Source organism: Peromyscus maniculatus, chromosome 3, assembly GCF_049852395.1.
Source record: "Peromyscus maniculatus bairdii isolate BWxNUB_F1_BW_parent chromosome 3, HU_Pman_BW_mat_3.1, whole genome shotgun sequence".
Classification (NCBI taxonomy): Eukaryota; Metazoa; Chordata; class Mammalia; order Rodentia; family Cricetidae; genus Peromyscus; species Peromyscus maniculatus.
The window spans coordinates 155,062,227-155,077,656 of NC_134854.1; the positions used below are offsets into that span (position 1 = coordinate 155,062,227).

At 40.3% G+C, this 15,430-nt stretch overlaps 1 protein-coding gene across 4 annotated transcripts in view; it reads right to left on the reverse strand.

Moving 5' to 3' along the window:
• Dusp16 (dual specificity phosphatase 16) overlaps positions 1–15,430 on the reverse strand; it is an 85,473-nt gene that overhangs the window by 29,819 nt on the left and 40,224 nt on the right. For all 4 annotated transcript variants that reach the window (XM_076568092.1, XM_006976539.4, XM_076568093.1 and 1 more), the window contains exons 2-3: positions 14,660–15,247; positions 12,806–12,944 (exon numbers count right to left, since the gene is read on the reverse strand). In XM_076568092.1, coding sequence (XP_076424207.1) covers positions 12,806–12,944; positions 14,660–14,887 — 367 coding nt within the window. In that variant the 5' untranslated portion in view covers positions 14,888–15,247. The remainder of the gene's footprint in view (positions 1–12,805; positions 12,945–14,659; positions 15,248–15,430) is intronic.

Sequence of the window (15,430 nt, forward strand, 5' to 3'; positions counted from 1 at the left end):
CACTTTCAGAAAATCCTACATCAGCCTGAGTACATTTTTCTGTTCTTTATCTACGACAATCCCCACTCTGCTGACACCCTCCTTTATGGACAGTGTTTTCCACTCACCGACCTTTCATTCACTGTTGTGTTCCAGTGACTCCAGCTTCATTTCATTAACAACAGATGAGACACTGCAGATCTACCCTGAATCTTCAGAAACTGCCGAAGCTTCATCAGTATCTAGGTTTCAACATGTCTAAACTGTCCCTTTTCCTTTCAAAGATGCTCTTGCAAACAAGACTACATCAAAAGAAAAGCACACACAGCTCATTTATGTATACTTTGTTCCCAAGGGCTGCCAGATACAAACTAAAAGCAGCAAGTCATCTGACTTCATCATAAGGCTCGCTGTCCTAAGCAATCCATGTTTGTGTATTTTAAAAAACTTGCAGTATTTTAAAAGTTATCATGGACTTGTCTCATTGATATTACCAACTACCTATGCTCCCTACATTTTACGCTGTTTGTCATCTGGGAGTGTAGAAATGTGAAATGGCAGTAACTCACACAATTGCCCTGTATGCAGCTGAACTTCACAGTGACTGTGGCTCTAAGTCTGAACAGGTAGTCACATACATTCAGAGGCTCCTGGTCTGGACAGAAATGGAGACGGAGAGAATAACAGACACACTACAAGCATGCTGTCAGTTAATCTTGCACCATCCAACCAAAAGAATGCATGTGTAGAAATAAAAATCTATTATTCTGGACAGAGAAAACATGTGGTCAAGCTTCAATTATATGTCACTGTGCTCTCACTCAGCCTGGAAAAAGTTCTTCCCTGAGGCACTTCCTAACACCACCAACCAGAAGTACTATCATCTGTTAAAAAAAAAAAGAGAGAGAGAGAGAGCGAGAGAAAGAGAGAAAGAGAGAAAGAGAGAAAGAGAGAGAGAGAGAAAGAAAGAAAGAAAGAAAGAAAGAAAGAAAGAAAGAAAGAAAGAAAGAAAGAAAGAAAGAAAGAAAGAAAGAAAGAGGGAGGGAGGGAGGGAGGGAGGGAGGGAGGGAGGGAGGGAGGGAGGGAGGGAGGGAGGGAGGGAGGGAGGGAGGGAGACATGAGCAGCAGGCAGCATGCTCCTCAGTAGCAGCATGGAACTAAAAACTTCCCAGAGTTGGGGCACTAAACATGGCTCCCAGAGCTGGCAATAAACGTGCCTTTGAAATGAGATTAGACTCTCAGGGAACCAAGGGGTAGGAGCCAGGACCAGCATGCCATGATCTAAATTACACAGCAATGTTTTTGCTCACACAGACAGAATAGGTTACAGATACACAGTAAAGGCAGATTGTGATGGAAAACAGGTCATAGTGTGTTTAAAAATATTAGTAAGCTTGGGAGAGAAAAGGAAGAGGGTAGAAAAAGTCCTTTAAAAATAGGGTAATAAAAAATATAAACCATGTAAAGATGGAAAATACACAGTCTGGATACTGTATATTATTGTTTTGTCTTTACATTTTGTGACTGCTAATGAACAAATGATAACTGCTGAGAGACATTTGATTATGAAAGCTGCTAGATTAAACCAACCTATATATTTTAAAAAATAACTTGACTTCAAAATTTAAGTCAAAAGATATGTAACTTTGGAAAAGAGGTTCTGCTTTTATTTCCACAGGAAATAAGAGGTTTGTGGATTCATTCTGGGTTAAGAAAAATCAGGTTTAATTGAAGAAGATCCCTGAAAAATCTCTGATGGGAACAGATGGCCCAGATAATCCAACGCTTCAGAGTGCCTCTGTTGCAGTTTCCTCTGAGTTCTATATCTAAGACAGCTTCAAAGCTGCTGGCTGAGATGATCCAGGCTCATAGATTACTCCAGTCAGGACTTGACCATAATCCTAAATTTTCTCAGGGTCCCCCACAGATTACCAGTGCCCCCAATCAGCAGGAAGTAGTCTAGAGAACTATGCTCACATCCCCAAAAATAAATTAGGGATGTTTGTCATCATTTAGAGAGGTTGGTTACAAGTTGTTATGGATAATGGTCAGGAAAAAAGCTAAACAAAGGAGATTGGATTCAGGAACTTGTTCTGAAAATAAAAAGGGGGGATATAGAAATGATAGGATAAAGGGGTAGATTACTGAATCTACTTTATACTGTATGTATATTTCTACTCTTGTTTAGGGTATTATGTTTATGCAGCTAATTTAAAAATGTAATATATAATTAAGAAATACAGATTAATAATCATCTACAATAGCAAACTTATAGTCCTGTTAGTTAGGTTTTCAAGGTCATACAGAGATACATAGGCAATCTTCAAACACTTTAAAGACCTACAGGATATGGCATTTAAAATATTTTAAGAACTTAGGACAATTTTATGGAGCTGATTCTCTTTCCACCTTTCCATTGTTTCCAGATGTCAAACTCAGGTTGCCAGGCTTGCACAACAGGTGCCTTTCTTTACCTGCTAAGCTACCTTGCTGGCATCTAATTTAGTAGTTCTGTAAATTTCACTTAGTGTGGTGACACATATCTATAATTCTAGCACTTGGGATGTGGAGCAGGAGCAGGAATTCAAGGTTATCTTTGGCTCCTGTCAAGTTCAGAGCCAGCCTGGGCCACATGAGGCCCTTATGTTTAAAACAACAACAAACACACAAACAACAAAAAGTAAGTTCTAAAAAACTCATACTGGTGATTGGGCAGAAGTATGAAGGGTCTGGTAATTGTGAATTTGTGTGTGTGTGTGTGTGTGTGTGTGTGTTGTGATCTGTCTTGTTTCTCCAGCTATAATTCATTGTGAATAACACTCTTATAATCACTTCACCATTTACCACAGTGCCTAGCATATAATTAGAATTCAGCAAACGTTTATTGAATCCTTTCTTGTTACAATGAATAACTGTTGATGGACACAAATTTTGTGTATTTTTAGTATTCAGAAAGGATTTCCTGATTCCATTCAAAAACAGCAGTAAAGCTGGCATGGGTGGGGCACAAAGCCCGCTTCCTATTTGTAGACTACAATGTCCCAGAGACTCGTAGATGAGAGAAAAGGCACAAAGCAAGAAAAATAATTTCCTGCTATTAAAAGGAAAAAGGTAGAGGTAGTGAATGCCATTGGGTCATCCAGAAGCAACCCTGCATCCTTGTATGTCTTTACTCGGGGAGCTTTCACAAAGACATGGTGAGTAAAGTTTCTCAGACATCCTAAGTGGCCCAGGACATGTGACAGTGTGCCGACGTCCTACCTTTGCAGCTCAGGGTCTCGAGGGCACAGCCTGAGAAAACCTGGGGGACAATGGTTACAATCACACCCCAAAGAGGATGAGGTGGCTGCTGGAAGTGCCTTAAGTGATCCGAAATATGATTATCAATCAAGGTAATTTTATAAGTTAAGATAAAAAGCAAAGCTAAGTCTCCACTCCAGAAAATGATTCACTCAATCCAACTAACTAGTACACAGTCATGAACCATTCACTCTACATGTCCGTCACCTTTCTATGTGCAGTTCAAAACCTCCTAATCTACTCCTGGGCAAGCTCCTCAAGACCATCTGTGTATTGTACTCTTATCAACAGTCTTCAGCTGGGTCTGGTGGGGTAAGCCTGTTAGCCTAGTTATTTAGAATCTGAGACTGGAATATTGCAGATTCAAGGCCAGCCTGGGCAATTTAGTGAGACTCTGTCTCAAAAGTAAAAAGATAACAGCGGGGAGTTTAGCTCAGTGACAGCGTTTGCCTGCTATGCATTAGGCCCCAGGTTCAATCTCCAGCAGTGCAAACAACAACAAAACCCTGTCCTCCCCCTCTGACCAGCTTCACAGTTTCAAAGGAGACTTCAAAAAAAGGAGCAAAGGAAGAAAATGATCCCTATTCAATAACCCAAGCGACAATAAAAACCACTGGGATACACGCTTACAAAAAACAAACAAACAAAAAATTCAAGATCCTGGTGTGTGGTACACACCTTTGATCTCAACACTTGGGAGGCTGAGGCAGGTGGATCTCTTGTGAGTTTGAAGCCAGACTGGTCTACATAAGGTTTCAGGACAGCAAATGTTACACAGAGAGTGTGGGTCTCAAAAACAAAAAGGAACAAATAAAAACAAAATCATCAATGAGCATGTACTGTGATCTGGACACAGTGCTAAGCAGAGGGGCCAGTGGACCAAGACAGAGACCATTTCCGGAGTTCACAACTTAGTGAGACGAATTTTAACCAAATGATGTAAGATGAACACTTGACTAATTGTGTTTGGTAGCTAACAAACTGTGGTAACCAACTGTACCTGGTAACCAGGAGAAGGTTTAAAATGACACTGAATGTAGGACACACCTAGATAAGTGGCAGAGAAAGAGACTCCAAGGCAGAGAAGAAAAATTTTCTGTTGAGGTCCAGAGACCATAAAGCTGCAGATTTAAAGCAAATGGGATAAAGACTGATGGTCTAAAAAGGGAGGGAGGAAAAAGGAAAAAAAGGGTAAGGGGGAAGGAAGGGATGATACAGAAGAGGGGAGCAGAGCATCGAGGAGAGAAGAGGGGGAGAAGAAGGGGAGGACAGGGAAGGGAAGAGGAGAGAAGGAAAGTGGAGAGAGCACATGGCTCAGGCAGACAGGCAGACAGAAGTCAGCCTCTGTTAGAGTTAAGGATTCTATAGTTTATCCTAAGATTAAACTGAAAGTGAAACAATCTGGAAATAAAATATATTTAACTTTGGCTCCAACTCTGCATTCTGAGCTGGAATGTGGCAAACAAGATAGAGGATGTGAGAACAGTTAGAAGCTCCTAGAACATTCTGGAAGATAGATGGTATTGGCTTGACTGAGGTCACAGAAAATGAAGACTTCTTACAGATGGGAGAAGAAAGACCTGATGATTGTAAGATGACAGATGTTACAGCCAAATCTCTGACAGCTCACAATGCATACCACATCTAAATAAACTCTTATATTTAAAGAGCTTGTATAATTTCATCTCAATTCCCATTTCTTCCCCTTTACAGAAAAATCCCCACCAATCTCCTCATAATCTTCTAAATCTATCATTCCTGTCTGTTTTGTTTCTAAAGATCAAGTTATATAGCCTAAACTGACCTTGACCTCATAATTCTTCTGTGTCAGCCTATAGTATGCTAGAATTAGAGGTGTGTGCCACCACTCCCATGTTTTGTGGTGTTGGAGATTAAATCCAGAGCTTCATGAACACTAGGGCAAGCACTGTACCAACTGAGCTGTACCTCCAGATCCTGGCTTTAAAAAAGTTAATGTAGTATTTGCAGAAGGGGAATGTGTCACAGCACATATACAGAAGTCAAAGAACAACTCCATGGGGTTATTTCTCCTTCTACCTTTTTATGGGTTCCGGAGACTGAATTCAGGTCACCAGGTTTGTATAGCAGGAGCTATCATATTGCACTTCTCCCCCACTGAAATTGAAAGAACTTCCACACTCAAATATCACTCAGTTTTCAAGGATCAACTAAGATTCCATTGCTGTAACTAAATCTTGCCCTGTTTCTACAGAACTCACACTGAACCATCTCTTATCACTCTATCACACAGCACATAATCATGTGCTTCCTCTTGTTTCATTCTGTTTAGACATGTTTCCCCAAATTAACCAGGAGACTCGAAAGGGTAGGGACAAGCCTTTGTTCTCCCCGTGACCCCTTCCCTGGAGCCAAGTCCACAGCACAATCACAAATGTGCCCATCGAATTCTGAAGGCTCACCGTAAAAAAGCCAAATATGCCTAAACCTGGCATATCCCCAGAGTACATAACAACACAAACGGAGTAAGAGTAGACTGATGTCACTGTTGTCTTCCAGGTGCTTTTGTCTGGCTTGTGGAAATGTCGGAATGAGGAAACAAGTACCTACTTCAGTTGGCTCTGTAGCCCATTTTATCAAAGACATAGTCTCAGGCATTATGTCTTAGTCACTGAGAGCTAGAAGTGACAAACACGCTGGCAAGTAACAAGTGCAGGAAGGACAGTCGAATGTAATAACTTCACCCAAACTGAGAGAACACCAGGCAAACACATGGCAACAAGTAGCAAAAGTGATTCGGTTTTTTCTAATTTGCTTAAAGTATAACTGGCAAGTGAAACTTGTATGTTTATAAGTAATAATTTGATATAAATTCTGAAATGTTATCATACTTTATATACTCTTTTTTGTGGATATAATATTAACACATTCTATTTTCTTAGCAGATATTATTAACTATACTCACCATGTTGCAACTTCCAGAAACCTATTCAACTAGTAACTCAAAAGGACTGTATCAACATCAGCCTCATCACTCCTACCACCTACCCATTCAACTGTTTCCTTTTTGGTTTGTTTATTTATTTTTGGTTTTTTGAAACGGTTTGATACAGCCCAAGACAGATCACCTTAAACTCCTGATGCTTCTGCTTCCACTTCCCAAGTGGTGTGTTTACAAGCATACACCACACATCTGGCTTCAATTCTCTGCTTCAGTGACTTTTAGACTCAATATATAAGTGAGTCTGATGCAGCATTTATCCTTCTGTACCTGGCTGATCTCACTCAGCATAATTCTTTCCTGGTTCATATTATAGAAAAGAGCATGCTTTTTTTGCCCCCTGAAGTCCTGAGATTGATCCCAGAGCCTCGTCTATGTTGGGTAAATATTTTACGACAGTGCTGTAACCCTCAAAAGCCTTTGCTTTGTAAGGCTAAATAATTCCATTGTGTATGTAAATGTAAACACCTAATTTCAGTGACTCTCAGTCACTACAGGTTTTTGTTTTGTTTTGTTTTTGACAAATAGAAACCAATTCTGAATAGCTGAAGTGCTTTTACCGAAATATATTTGTTTCAATCTTTTACCAGATGCTACGAGTTTTGGTATGGAATGACTGAAGATGTTATTTCATTTTCAAAAGGGAAGAGGCATCAAACTAGGTAACAGAATTAATAATAATAATAGCACAAACAGGAAATCTGTAACCAGAAAAATCAGTTCTATTATGCTTTCCTTGGGAAGTGCAGTAATTAATTCTGTAAAACAGAAATTTAACATTTATTAACAAAGCTATTAAATCACTCTAGACCCCTGTTTAAAATACATAAAGACTCAATATACATTTGTTCACTTCAATCTACACTAGGCAAAACTTTCTAAAAAAAAAAAAAGTAAAGTAAAGTATTTGTCCTTTAATCACAGCACTATAGCCCACAAAATACTTAATAAAGGTAATTTTCAATAATTACTCAAATCTACTATTTAGCATAGTATGTAGTTATACTTTTATTTGATGAGCCCCTCACTGGCTAAGATAATTTAATGCTTTGAAGTTTTTTATGTACAGTAATTTTTATACATTGTTTCATTCCATAAAATGTGAAGATTATGACTCTAAAATCCATAAGAGGCTGAAAGAGCTACTAAAAAATATCCTTAAGAAAAGCATCATGGGCTGGAAAGATGGCTCAGTGGTTAAAAGCACTGGCTGCTCTTCCAGAGGACTTGGGTTCAATTCCCAGCACCCATATGGCAGATCACAGCTGTCTGGAACTCTGGCTCTAGGGGATCTGATACACACTTGAACAGACATACATGCATGTGGTGATATATTGTCTATTAAATAAAGCTTGCCTGAGGATCAGAGGCAGCTATTAGATTAAACATAGAGGCCAGACAGTGGTGGCACACACCTTTAATCCTAGCACTCAGGAGTCTGGATCTCTGTGAGTTCAAAGCCACCTCAGACTACATGAGATTGATTCAGTCTAGGAGAGAAACAGAGCCAGACAGTGGTAGCACACACTTTTAATCTTAGTACTTGGGAGTCACGGGCCTTTAATCCTAGCACTTGAGATCTCATGCTTTTGCTACCAGTATTTGGAAAGCACACACGCCATTAATCCCAGCACTAGGAAGAAAGTGATATGGCTAGGTGGAGAAAGGCATATAGGGTGTGAGGAGACAGGAAACTTAGGCCTTTTGGCTGAGGACTCAGAGGCATTCAGTCTGAGGATTCATGGAGACAGCATCTATTGGCTGAGGAGTTGGTGAGGTGAGAAGTGGCTGTGGCTTGTTCCTTTGTCTCTCTGATCTTTCAGCATTTACCCCAATATCTGGCTCAGGGTTTTTATTGTAAGACCATTTAGGATTCATGCAACACATGCAGGCAAAACACCAATGCACATGAAATAAATAAATTTTAAAAAGAAAGAAAGAAAAAGCATCCTAGGCCAGGCATGGTGGTTCATGCCTTTAATCTCCACTTTTGGAAAGCAGAAGTAGGACCATCTCTATGAGTCTGAGGCCAGCCTGGTCTACATATTTCAGGACCACTGGGACTACATAGAAAGGCCTGTCTCAAAAAAAACAAAACAAAAAGCCAGAAAGAAAAAGCACTCTTAATTCCCAATCTAGGCTTAAGAAAATTATAGAAGATTCTGGAAATACTTGTAGGTATGAGTCTTAGGCCCATTGGTGAGAACTTTGAAGAGTTGAGTCACTGAGCCATTATCTGTATATGAAAGTCTGTGATTCATCTGTGAGTTTCATCTGCTGTACAGTTAGCCTGTTAGGACAGTTAGGACAGTTAGGACAGATATGAGCTAGGGACAAATGAGCACAGCATTTGTCCTGTGTTCAATTTTCTATAATCACAGGAAAGGAAAGGGGGACGGGGAAGGGGGAAAGGGAAGGGAGTCTGTGGGCCTATCTTTTCTTCTGTCCTTCCTTCCTCTACCCTTCCTTCTAGAAGTAAGACAATGATGAGATTCAACCCAGGATCTTCCTTGTTAAGCACATACTCTACCACTGCACTACACTCAAAGCTGCCCTTCTGCATTTACTCAGGGAGGAAAGAGAGCCAGGCATGGCTACACCCACCCACAATTCCAACACTCAGGAGGCTGAGACAGAAGACTGAGAATGCCATAGGTTGTGGCAGCTCATGTTGGTAAGATATAAAGAGGTAGAAGTGGAGGCAGGAGGATCATGAAGTGTGGGTATGTCTCAAGACTAACGGGGGGTGGGGTGGGGTGTAACAGAATAATATGATTTATCTGTAGATTATCTTTTAACATACTTGCTATCAAATTAATCCATTTCTGCATCTTTTTTACATTAGTATAAAATGAAAGCCTGAGCCAAGTGGTGGTGGCACACGCCTTTAATCCCAGCACTTGGGAGGCAGAGCCAGGTGAATCTCTGTGAGTTCGAGGCCAGCCTGGTCTACAGAGCGAGATCCAGGGCAAGCGCAAAAACTACACCGAAAAACTCTGTCTTGAAAAACCCAAAAAGAAAAAAAAAAACAAAAAATAAAAGAAAGTCTGAGTTAAAGGAGCTTTTTCTCCTATATTTATTTCAGTTCTGTGAAATAAATCTAGCACTCTTAAATAAGGACAAGGACAAAAAGACTAAGATGATAAAGTGAACAACAGTGTGTAAGTAAAAGCCAAGAAACAAGTTTGTTTTTTCAAGTTTTCTTAAGGTTAACAAAACCAAAGTAGTTGATCCATAAGTCAATATTAGCAACTTCTTATTTTTGTCTTCTAGTTCATAATGATGATAGTCTTAAAAAAGACCACTGAAACATATTTCACATGTATTATCTGATTATCAAAAAAAAATGTTCTCGGAGTAAATGAAACATTTTTTGATGGCTGGGAAAGAAAAAAACAAAAAATGTAACTCCAGTTAAATGACTTTTCTGAAGACAGTCAGCCATGAGGAGTGGAGTTTTTAAAAGCATAGTCCCCATTTTTCTCAGTTTCATGTAGTATGTCAATAAACATGTCAGAAACCCAGGAACCAGTGCTAGCTTGTGGTGATATATTGTGTACCGTAATAAAATTTGCCTGAAGATCATAGAACAGAACAAGCCACTAGATTAAACATAGAGGGCAGGCAGTGGGGGCACACACCTTTAATCTTAGCACTGGCGGGGGGGGGGGGGGGGGCACAGAAATCAGTTTGGATCTCAGTGAGTTCAAAGCCACCCTGGACTACATGAGATTGACTCAGTCTAGGAGAGAAACAGAGCCAGGCAGTGGTGGCACACACCTTTAATTCCAGTACTGGGAAGCACACACACCATTAATGGTTGGGTGGAGAAAGGTAGATAAGGCGTGAGGAGACAGGAACTAAAGGCTTTTCGGCAGAAGCGTCCCTTTCAGCTGGAAAGCCTTTTCAGGATGAGGAGTTGGTGAGGTAAGAGGTAGTAGCTGTGGCTTGTTCCTTTGTCTCTCTGATCTGTCAGCATTGACCCCACTATCTGGCTCCTGGCTTTTTTAAAGACCGTTTAGTGGTTCGTGTTACACTAGTCTGGGCACCACGGCCATCAGAAGACCCTGACTCCTCCAGAGCACCCACTCTCTTCTTTTTCTCCGTCTGTCTTGCTTTTCTTCAGCCCTTCCTCTGTCGATACCTGAGGTTCATATATTGTCAAACGCTGAAAAGTGGCTCCTCTGTGGTCTCTTACAGCCCATCTCTCCCTCCCTCACGTCACAAGCTGGAGTTTGCCTTCTGCAGGGCAAACAGCAGGAGTAAGCACTGGATGAGTCCTGAGCAAAGCGCTGCCTCCCTCTTGCTCTAGCTCCAGGGACTTCTCACCACCGCATCGGACACTCCTCCCGCTGACTTAGCACTCCACACATCCGGGAAACATTCTTGTATGAAATGGGAATGAGGTGTTCTGACTCAGTGTGACGTAAGGTTGGTCCAACTGGTCAGACTGAACTCCTATTCTTCCTTGCAGCCCAGTGAGTGCCTCTCCCAAAGCCACACACAATTGATAACCTTTTCACAAAACAAAGGAAGGTCCTCAGCAAAGGGAATAAAGGACAGTAAGACATCTACCCAGAAACTCACTGTGAGCACACCTACAGAAGGGCTGTCTGCTGACCAAGCTGTCAGGTCAGAGCTCCCCACAGGGAAAATGTTTTAAAAAGTAGGGTGGGATATCCTGACAAACTCTTTAAAAACTGGGACTAGGGCTATGATTCAGTAAACACTACGCTTGTCTAACATGAGTGATCCTTACATTTTTAAGGTTAGTGAAATGAGATCACAACAAACCTTGAACTCACTAATAGTACTCTGAGGTAAAGTCCATCACAGTGGCTACAAAATCTTGAAAGGAATTCCAAATTTACCCTGAGTTGAACTCGAATAGTTGTTATATCTAATCCACTTATATTCACCTTTAAAATGTGCCTATCAGGATGGTAAGAGGCCAGGGGTTGACTGGCTCAATGTTAGAACATACACTAAGCATTCCATACATCTAGCAACAGAGACAAGACAAAATATAATAAATCTTAGTCACAGACTTCTGTAAACTACCATACAGAGAGACTGGAGAATCACAGCATAAATGTAAGGTGTGGTTAGAGATGACCTGAGGGGTGAAAGGCAAACAAAACAAAATAAAAACAAACAAACAAATAACTATCCTTGCTCCTAGAGAATTAAAGCAAAAAGGTGTGACAGAACTGGAGATCTCATCTAAATCTGCATGGAGTTTCACAGTGTTAATATTTAAAAACTATTCATACAGCAGCAACTGACCAATCTTAATATTGATGTGTTTATATTTCTAATAACTAATTACCAATAACTAATCAAGCTCACTGCATCCTCCTTCCAATAAAGACCAAAAGTAGAAAATGACAATGTCTATCAATATCTTTCCTTAGGTCACATTTAAAAAAACAAACAAGCAAAACAAACAAACAAAAACCATGGCTGGAATCTGCCTGGTAGCAGCTTTCTGTTAAGGTCCTCTGCATTGGTCAACTGTATTTTCCCATTCTGTGAGCTAGCCCCAGGGAGAGCCAGTCTGCAACAGGTAAGCCAAGGATGAACAGTTTGTTTTAATTCCATGAGACAGATGCACCTGCCACACTGCTCTTTCTCAGGGAGAGCAGTCATTCCCATGTGCTTTATAAATTACCCAGTTGCTTAGCATTTCTATATTGAAACTTTTTCCAAGCACAAAAAACAAACAAAAATCACACACAAAAATCCACAAGTAAGTAAGTTTTAAAAGTCTAGCCAGGCAGTGGGGGTACACGACTTTAATCCCAGCACTTGGGAGTCAGAGGCAGGCAGATTTCTGTGAGATCCAGGCCAGCCTGGTCTACAGAGGAGTTCCAGGACAGGCACCAAAGCTACACAGAGAAACCCTGTATCAAAAAATAATAACAAAAAAAAAAAAAAAAAAAAGGACAAAAAAGTCTACCTAATAATTAGAGAAAACAGTCTACATAATTTGTTTTTTATTTTATTATTCATATGCCCAAGAAGGTGAGCTTATCTGGAGTCTCTCTCAAGTGTTTACAGTAACAGTCTGACATGGTGATGCTGGTCTGGCTCTGGCCACAAGGTAAGAATTCATAATAGCTAAGCTGTAGATCACTCAGTGTTCCAACACAGCAGGAACACAGAAAATCATCAGACACAAGCAGGTGGCTCTGAGCTAGCCATATGTGATATTTCCAGCTAATAAATACCAAGAGGCATTTTAGCCAGGTCAGATTATACTGACCAAGCCAGGTGTGATGGTTCACACCTATAATTCCAGTACTAGGGAAACTGAGGCAGGGGACTGCTTCAAACTTGAGGCTTCATAGTGAGACCGGGCCTCAAAAGCAAACAAACAGAAAACAAAGCAAACACCATGGACTAATTTAATGTGGAGGAATAACAGTATTCAAGATCAATGGAACCATTAATCAAAAGCTGTAATTCACTTTACACACGAGTTGTGATACTGCTTTCATACAACAAAGTAACAGACCAAGTCCTTTCCACTGTATCCAGACTCACCTGCAAGCAGGTGAACAGAGTTGAAGCTCTTCTCCAGTTTACCCAGAAGTACAGTGAGAAAGCAGTCTGACGATAGAGAAGCAACATCTTGGGAACTCTGATCATAAACTACCACCTTCTGGTTGCAGTCAATGTCAACCTAAAATGCAAATGTGAACTTGTTAAAAAGGAAGGTGAGAGCCTGGCCTGGCAGTGCACACCTGTAGTCCAGCACTTGAGAGGTGGAGGGGAGGAATCAGGAGTCAAGGTCATGCTTACCTAAGTCAATGCCCAAGCCCGTTTGGGCTACTTGTGACCCTGACTCAAAAGGGGATTGGGAGTGGAGGACGGTTTCAGAAAAATAATCTAACAAGCCACTGGCTTTGTAGGAACTCACATTTTACTGGTTTTGAAACAATTAATAGCTTCTTATTTTCAATTATTAACTTGAATAAAATGAGATTCAATCAATTTACAGGGTAAAATTAGCATAGAAGTGGTTAAGTGATTTTTTTCAAAGGCAAAATTGCTGCTACTTTTACAATTTCCTGAAAACTTGATAAAAGGGTAAAGTTGACAAACAATATAATTTGCAAAATAAAAATAACAATCCTTCACCTAAAGAAACATTTATTAAAATAGTTCCTATAGGAGACTGACAACTTGAGTTCGGTCCTCAGCACCCATATAAAAATTTGAGCATAATGTCTCTCGTGTGTGTGTGTGTGTGTGTGTGTGTGTGTGTGTGTGTGTGTGTTTTCTTCTGGCCTCCATGTATTTGCATGTACACACACACACACACACACACACACACACACACACACACACACACACGGTTCCTATGTAACAAGAAAAATCTATTAAGAGATGCTATTTATTAAAAGATACACTTATGAGGAGGTCAAGGCCATCCTTAGCTATATAGCAAATCTGAGAACAATCTGAGCCATATAAGACCTTGTCTCAGAAAAACAAAAGGAAAGGGGGAAGAAACAGCCTTCCCCAATATGTGCACAATACTTCATTATCCCAAGAGTAATTATTTCCTTAACATAATGTCTTAACTAATATTACTACATATAGATGTTACTTTCACTTCTAATAATTAGTTCTAACTTTCAAAGCACTTGAAAAGAATGACTTTCAGTGGATTTGGAGAAAAGACAAACTGTTGTTTAAATTGATAAGACAATTTCATCAAGACATTAATACATAAATAAACACAGTATTATTTTTCCTTCCCCTGACATTTTTGAGACAGGATCTAGCTATGTAGCCCAGGCTTACCTTGAACTTGGAGTGGTCCTCACCCTCAGCCTCCCATGTTAGGATTACAGATAGACATAAGCCACAATGCCTGACTTAGTTTAAAATATTCTTAATGTGACAATGTGATTGTTAATTTATTTTTAGTTACGGCAAAACTGCCAAAATCTAAAAAGCAACTCAAACTTCCTCAAATTACTTTCTGTACTTTAAAATGAAGTTTCAATTAAAATATTTCCTCAGTGTCCACTTACTTAAAAAGTGTAGTGGATATCTGTTCTATCTATGACCTTGAAACATGCCCCTAGAAATGTAGCAGGTAACTGTCCTACCTACCTATGTCCTTGAAGTACCTGCCCCTGGGGCGTGGCCTCGGGCCTACCCTTAAGACCTGAGACACACTTATGCCTCACTCTTCTCTCCCTCGTGGGCTTGGATGCTGGGACAGACTTAGGTGGAAGAACAGCATGGGGCTGTACCTCAGCCTTCCAGGACCCTATGATAAATCTTCTATTCTGTAGTAAGTCTTCCTTCCTAATAAATTCCTTTACCCTTTAAGTAGAGTGACTCTGTGGATTTCTCAAAATAAAAAAGTCATGAAGATTTTACCTTATGTTTTGCAGAATGCTGGATAAGTTCTGTAATTAATACTTTGTCCTGTTGCAACCTTCGCTTCATCAGCTTGGAGCAGTTGATATTAATGGCTTCCAAAATGTGGGATGTATTGTATTCCACAAATGGCCGGCTATCAATTAGCAGCACTTTTTCCGTTCCACTTTCCAGCAGAGCCACCAACCTCTCAGTAACGATTTGAGTTCCAATCATCTCATGGGCCATGACAACAATAAGTCCTCTTTTCCCACCTCGTTCTTTAATTTGCCCGATGATGTAATGGTGGTGTGCTCAAAGGCTCAGCCACTCCATTGTACTAAAAACGTATGAGGTCAGGCTAGTGGTGACTGGCAAAAGGGGAGTTAAACCCATTTCAGCAAGGGCCCTCCAGCTGAATGTCTCTCTCTTTCCTGTTGACGTGCTCATGCAAAGGACTCCTTCCACAAAGCAGCCCCTCACATCTGATTCATAAAGAGAGGACGGGAATAACCATCCACAACAAAAGATGCTTTGGGGCAGCCAGGGCATTACATCATCCTTTACCTTTGCTCCCTCACTCCAACAGCTTTGCACTGGACTGACAACCTATATGAAGAGAGAAAGACAGAAAACAAAACATGGGGTCAGAAAAATAAGAATGAGTGCCAGATTAGAGAGCGTATGATTCATAATATTTACTTCATTAATCTAATTCCATACTTAATGCACTGTTTCATTTGAATAAACAAAAAAAGATTAAGTAGACATGGCTTCAGGAGGGGGAAAGTG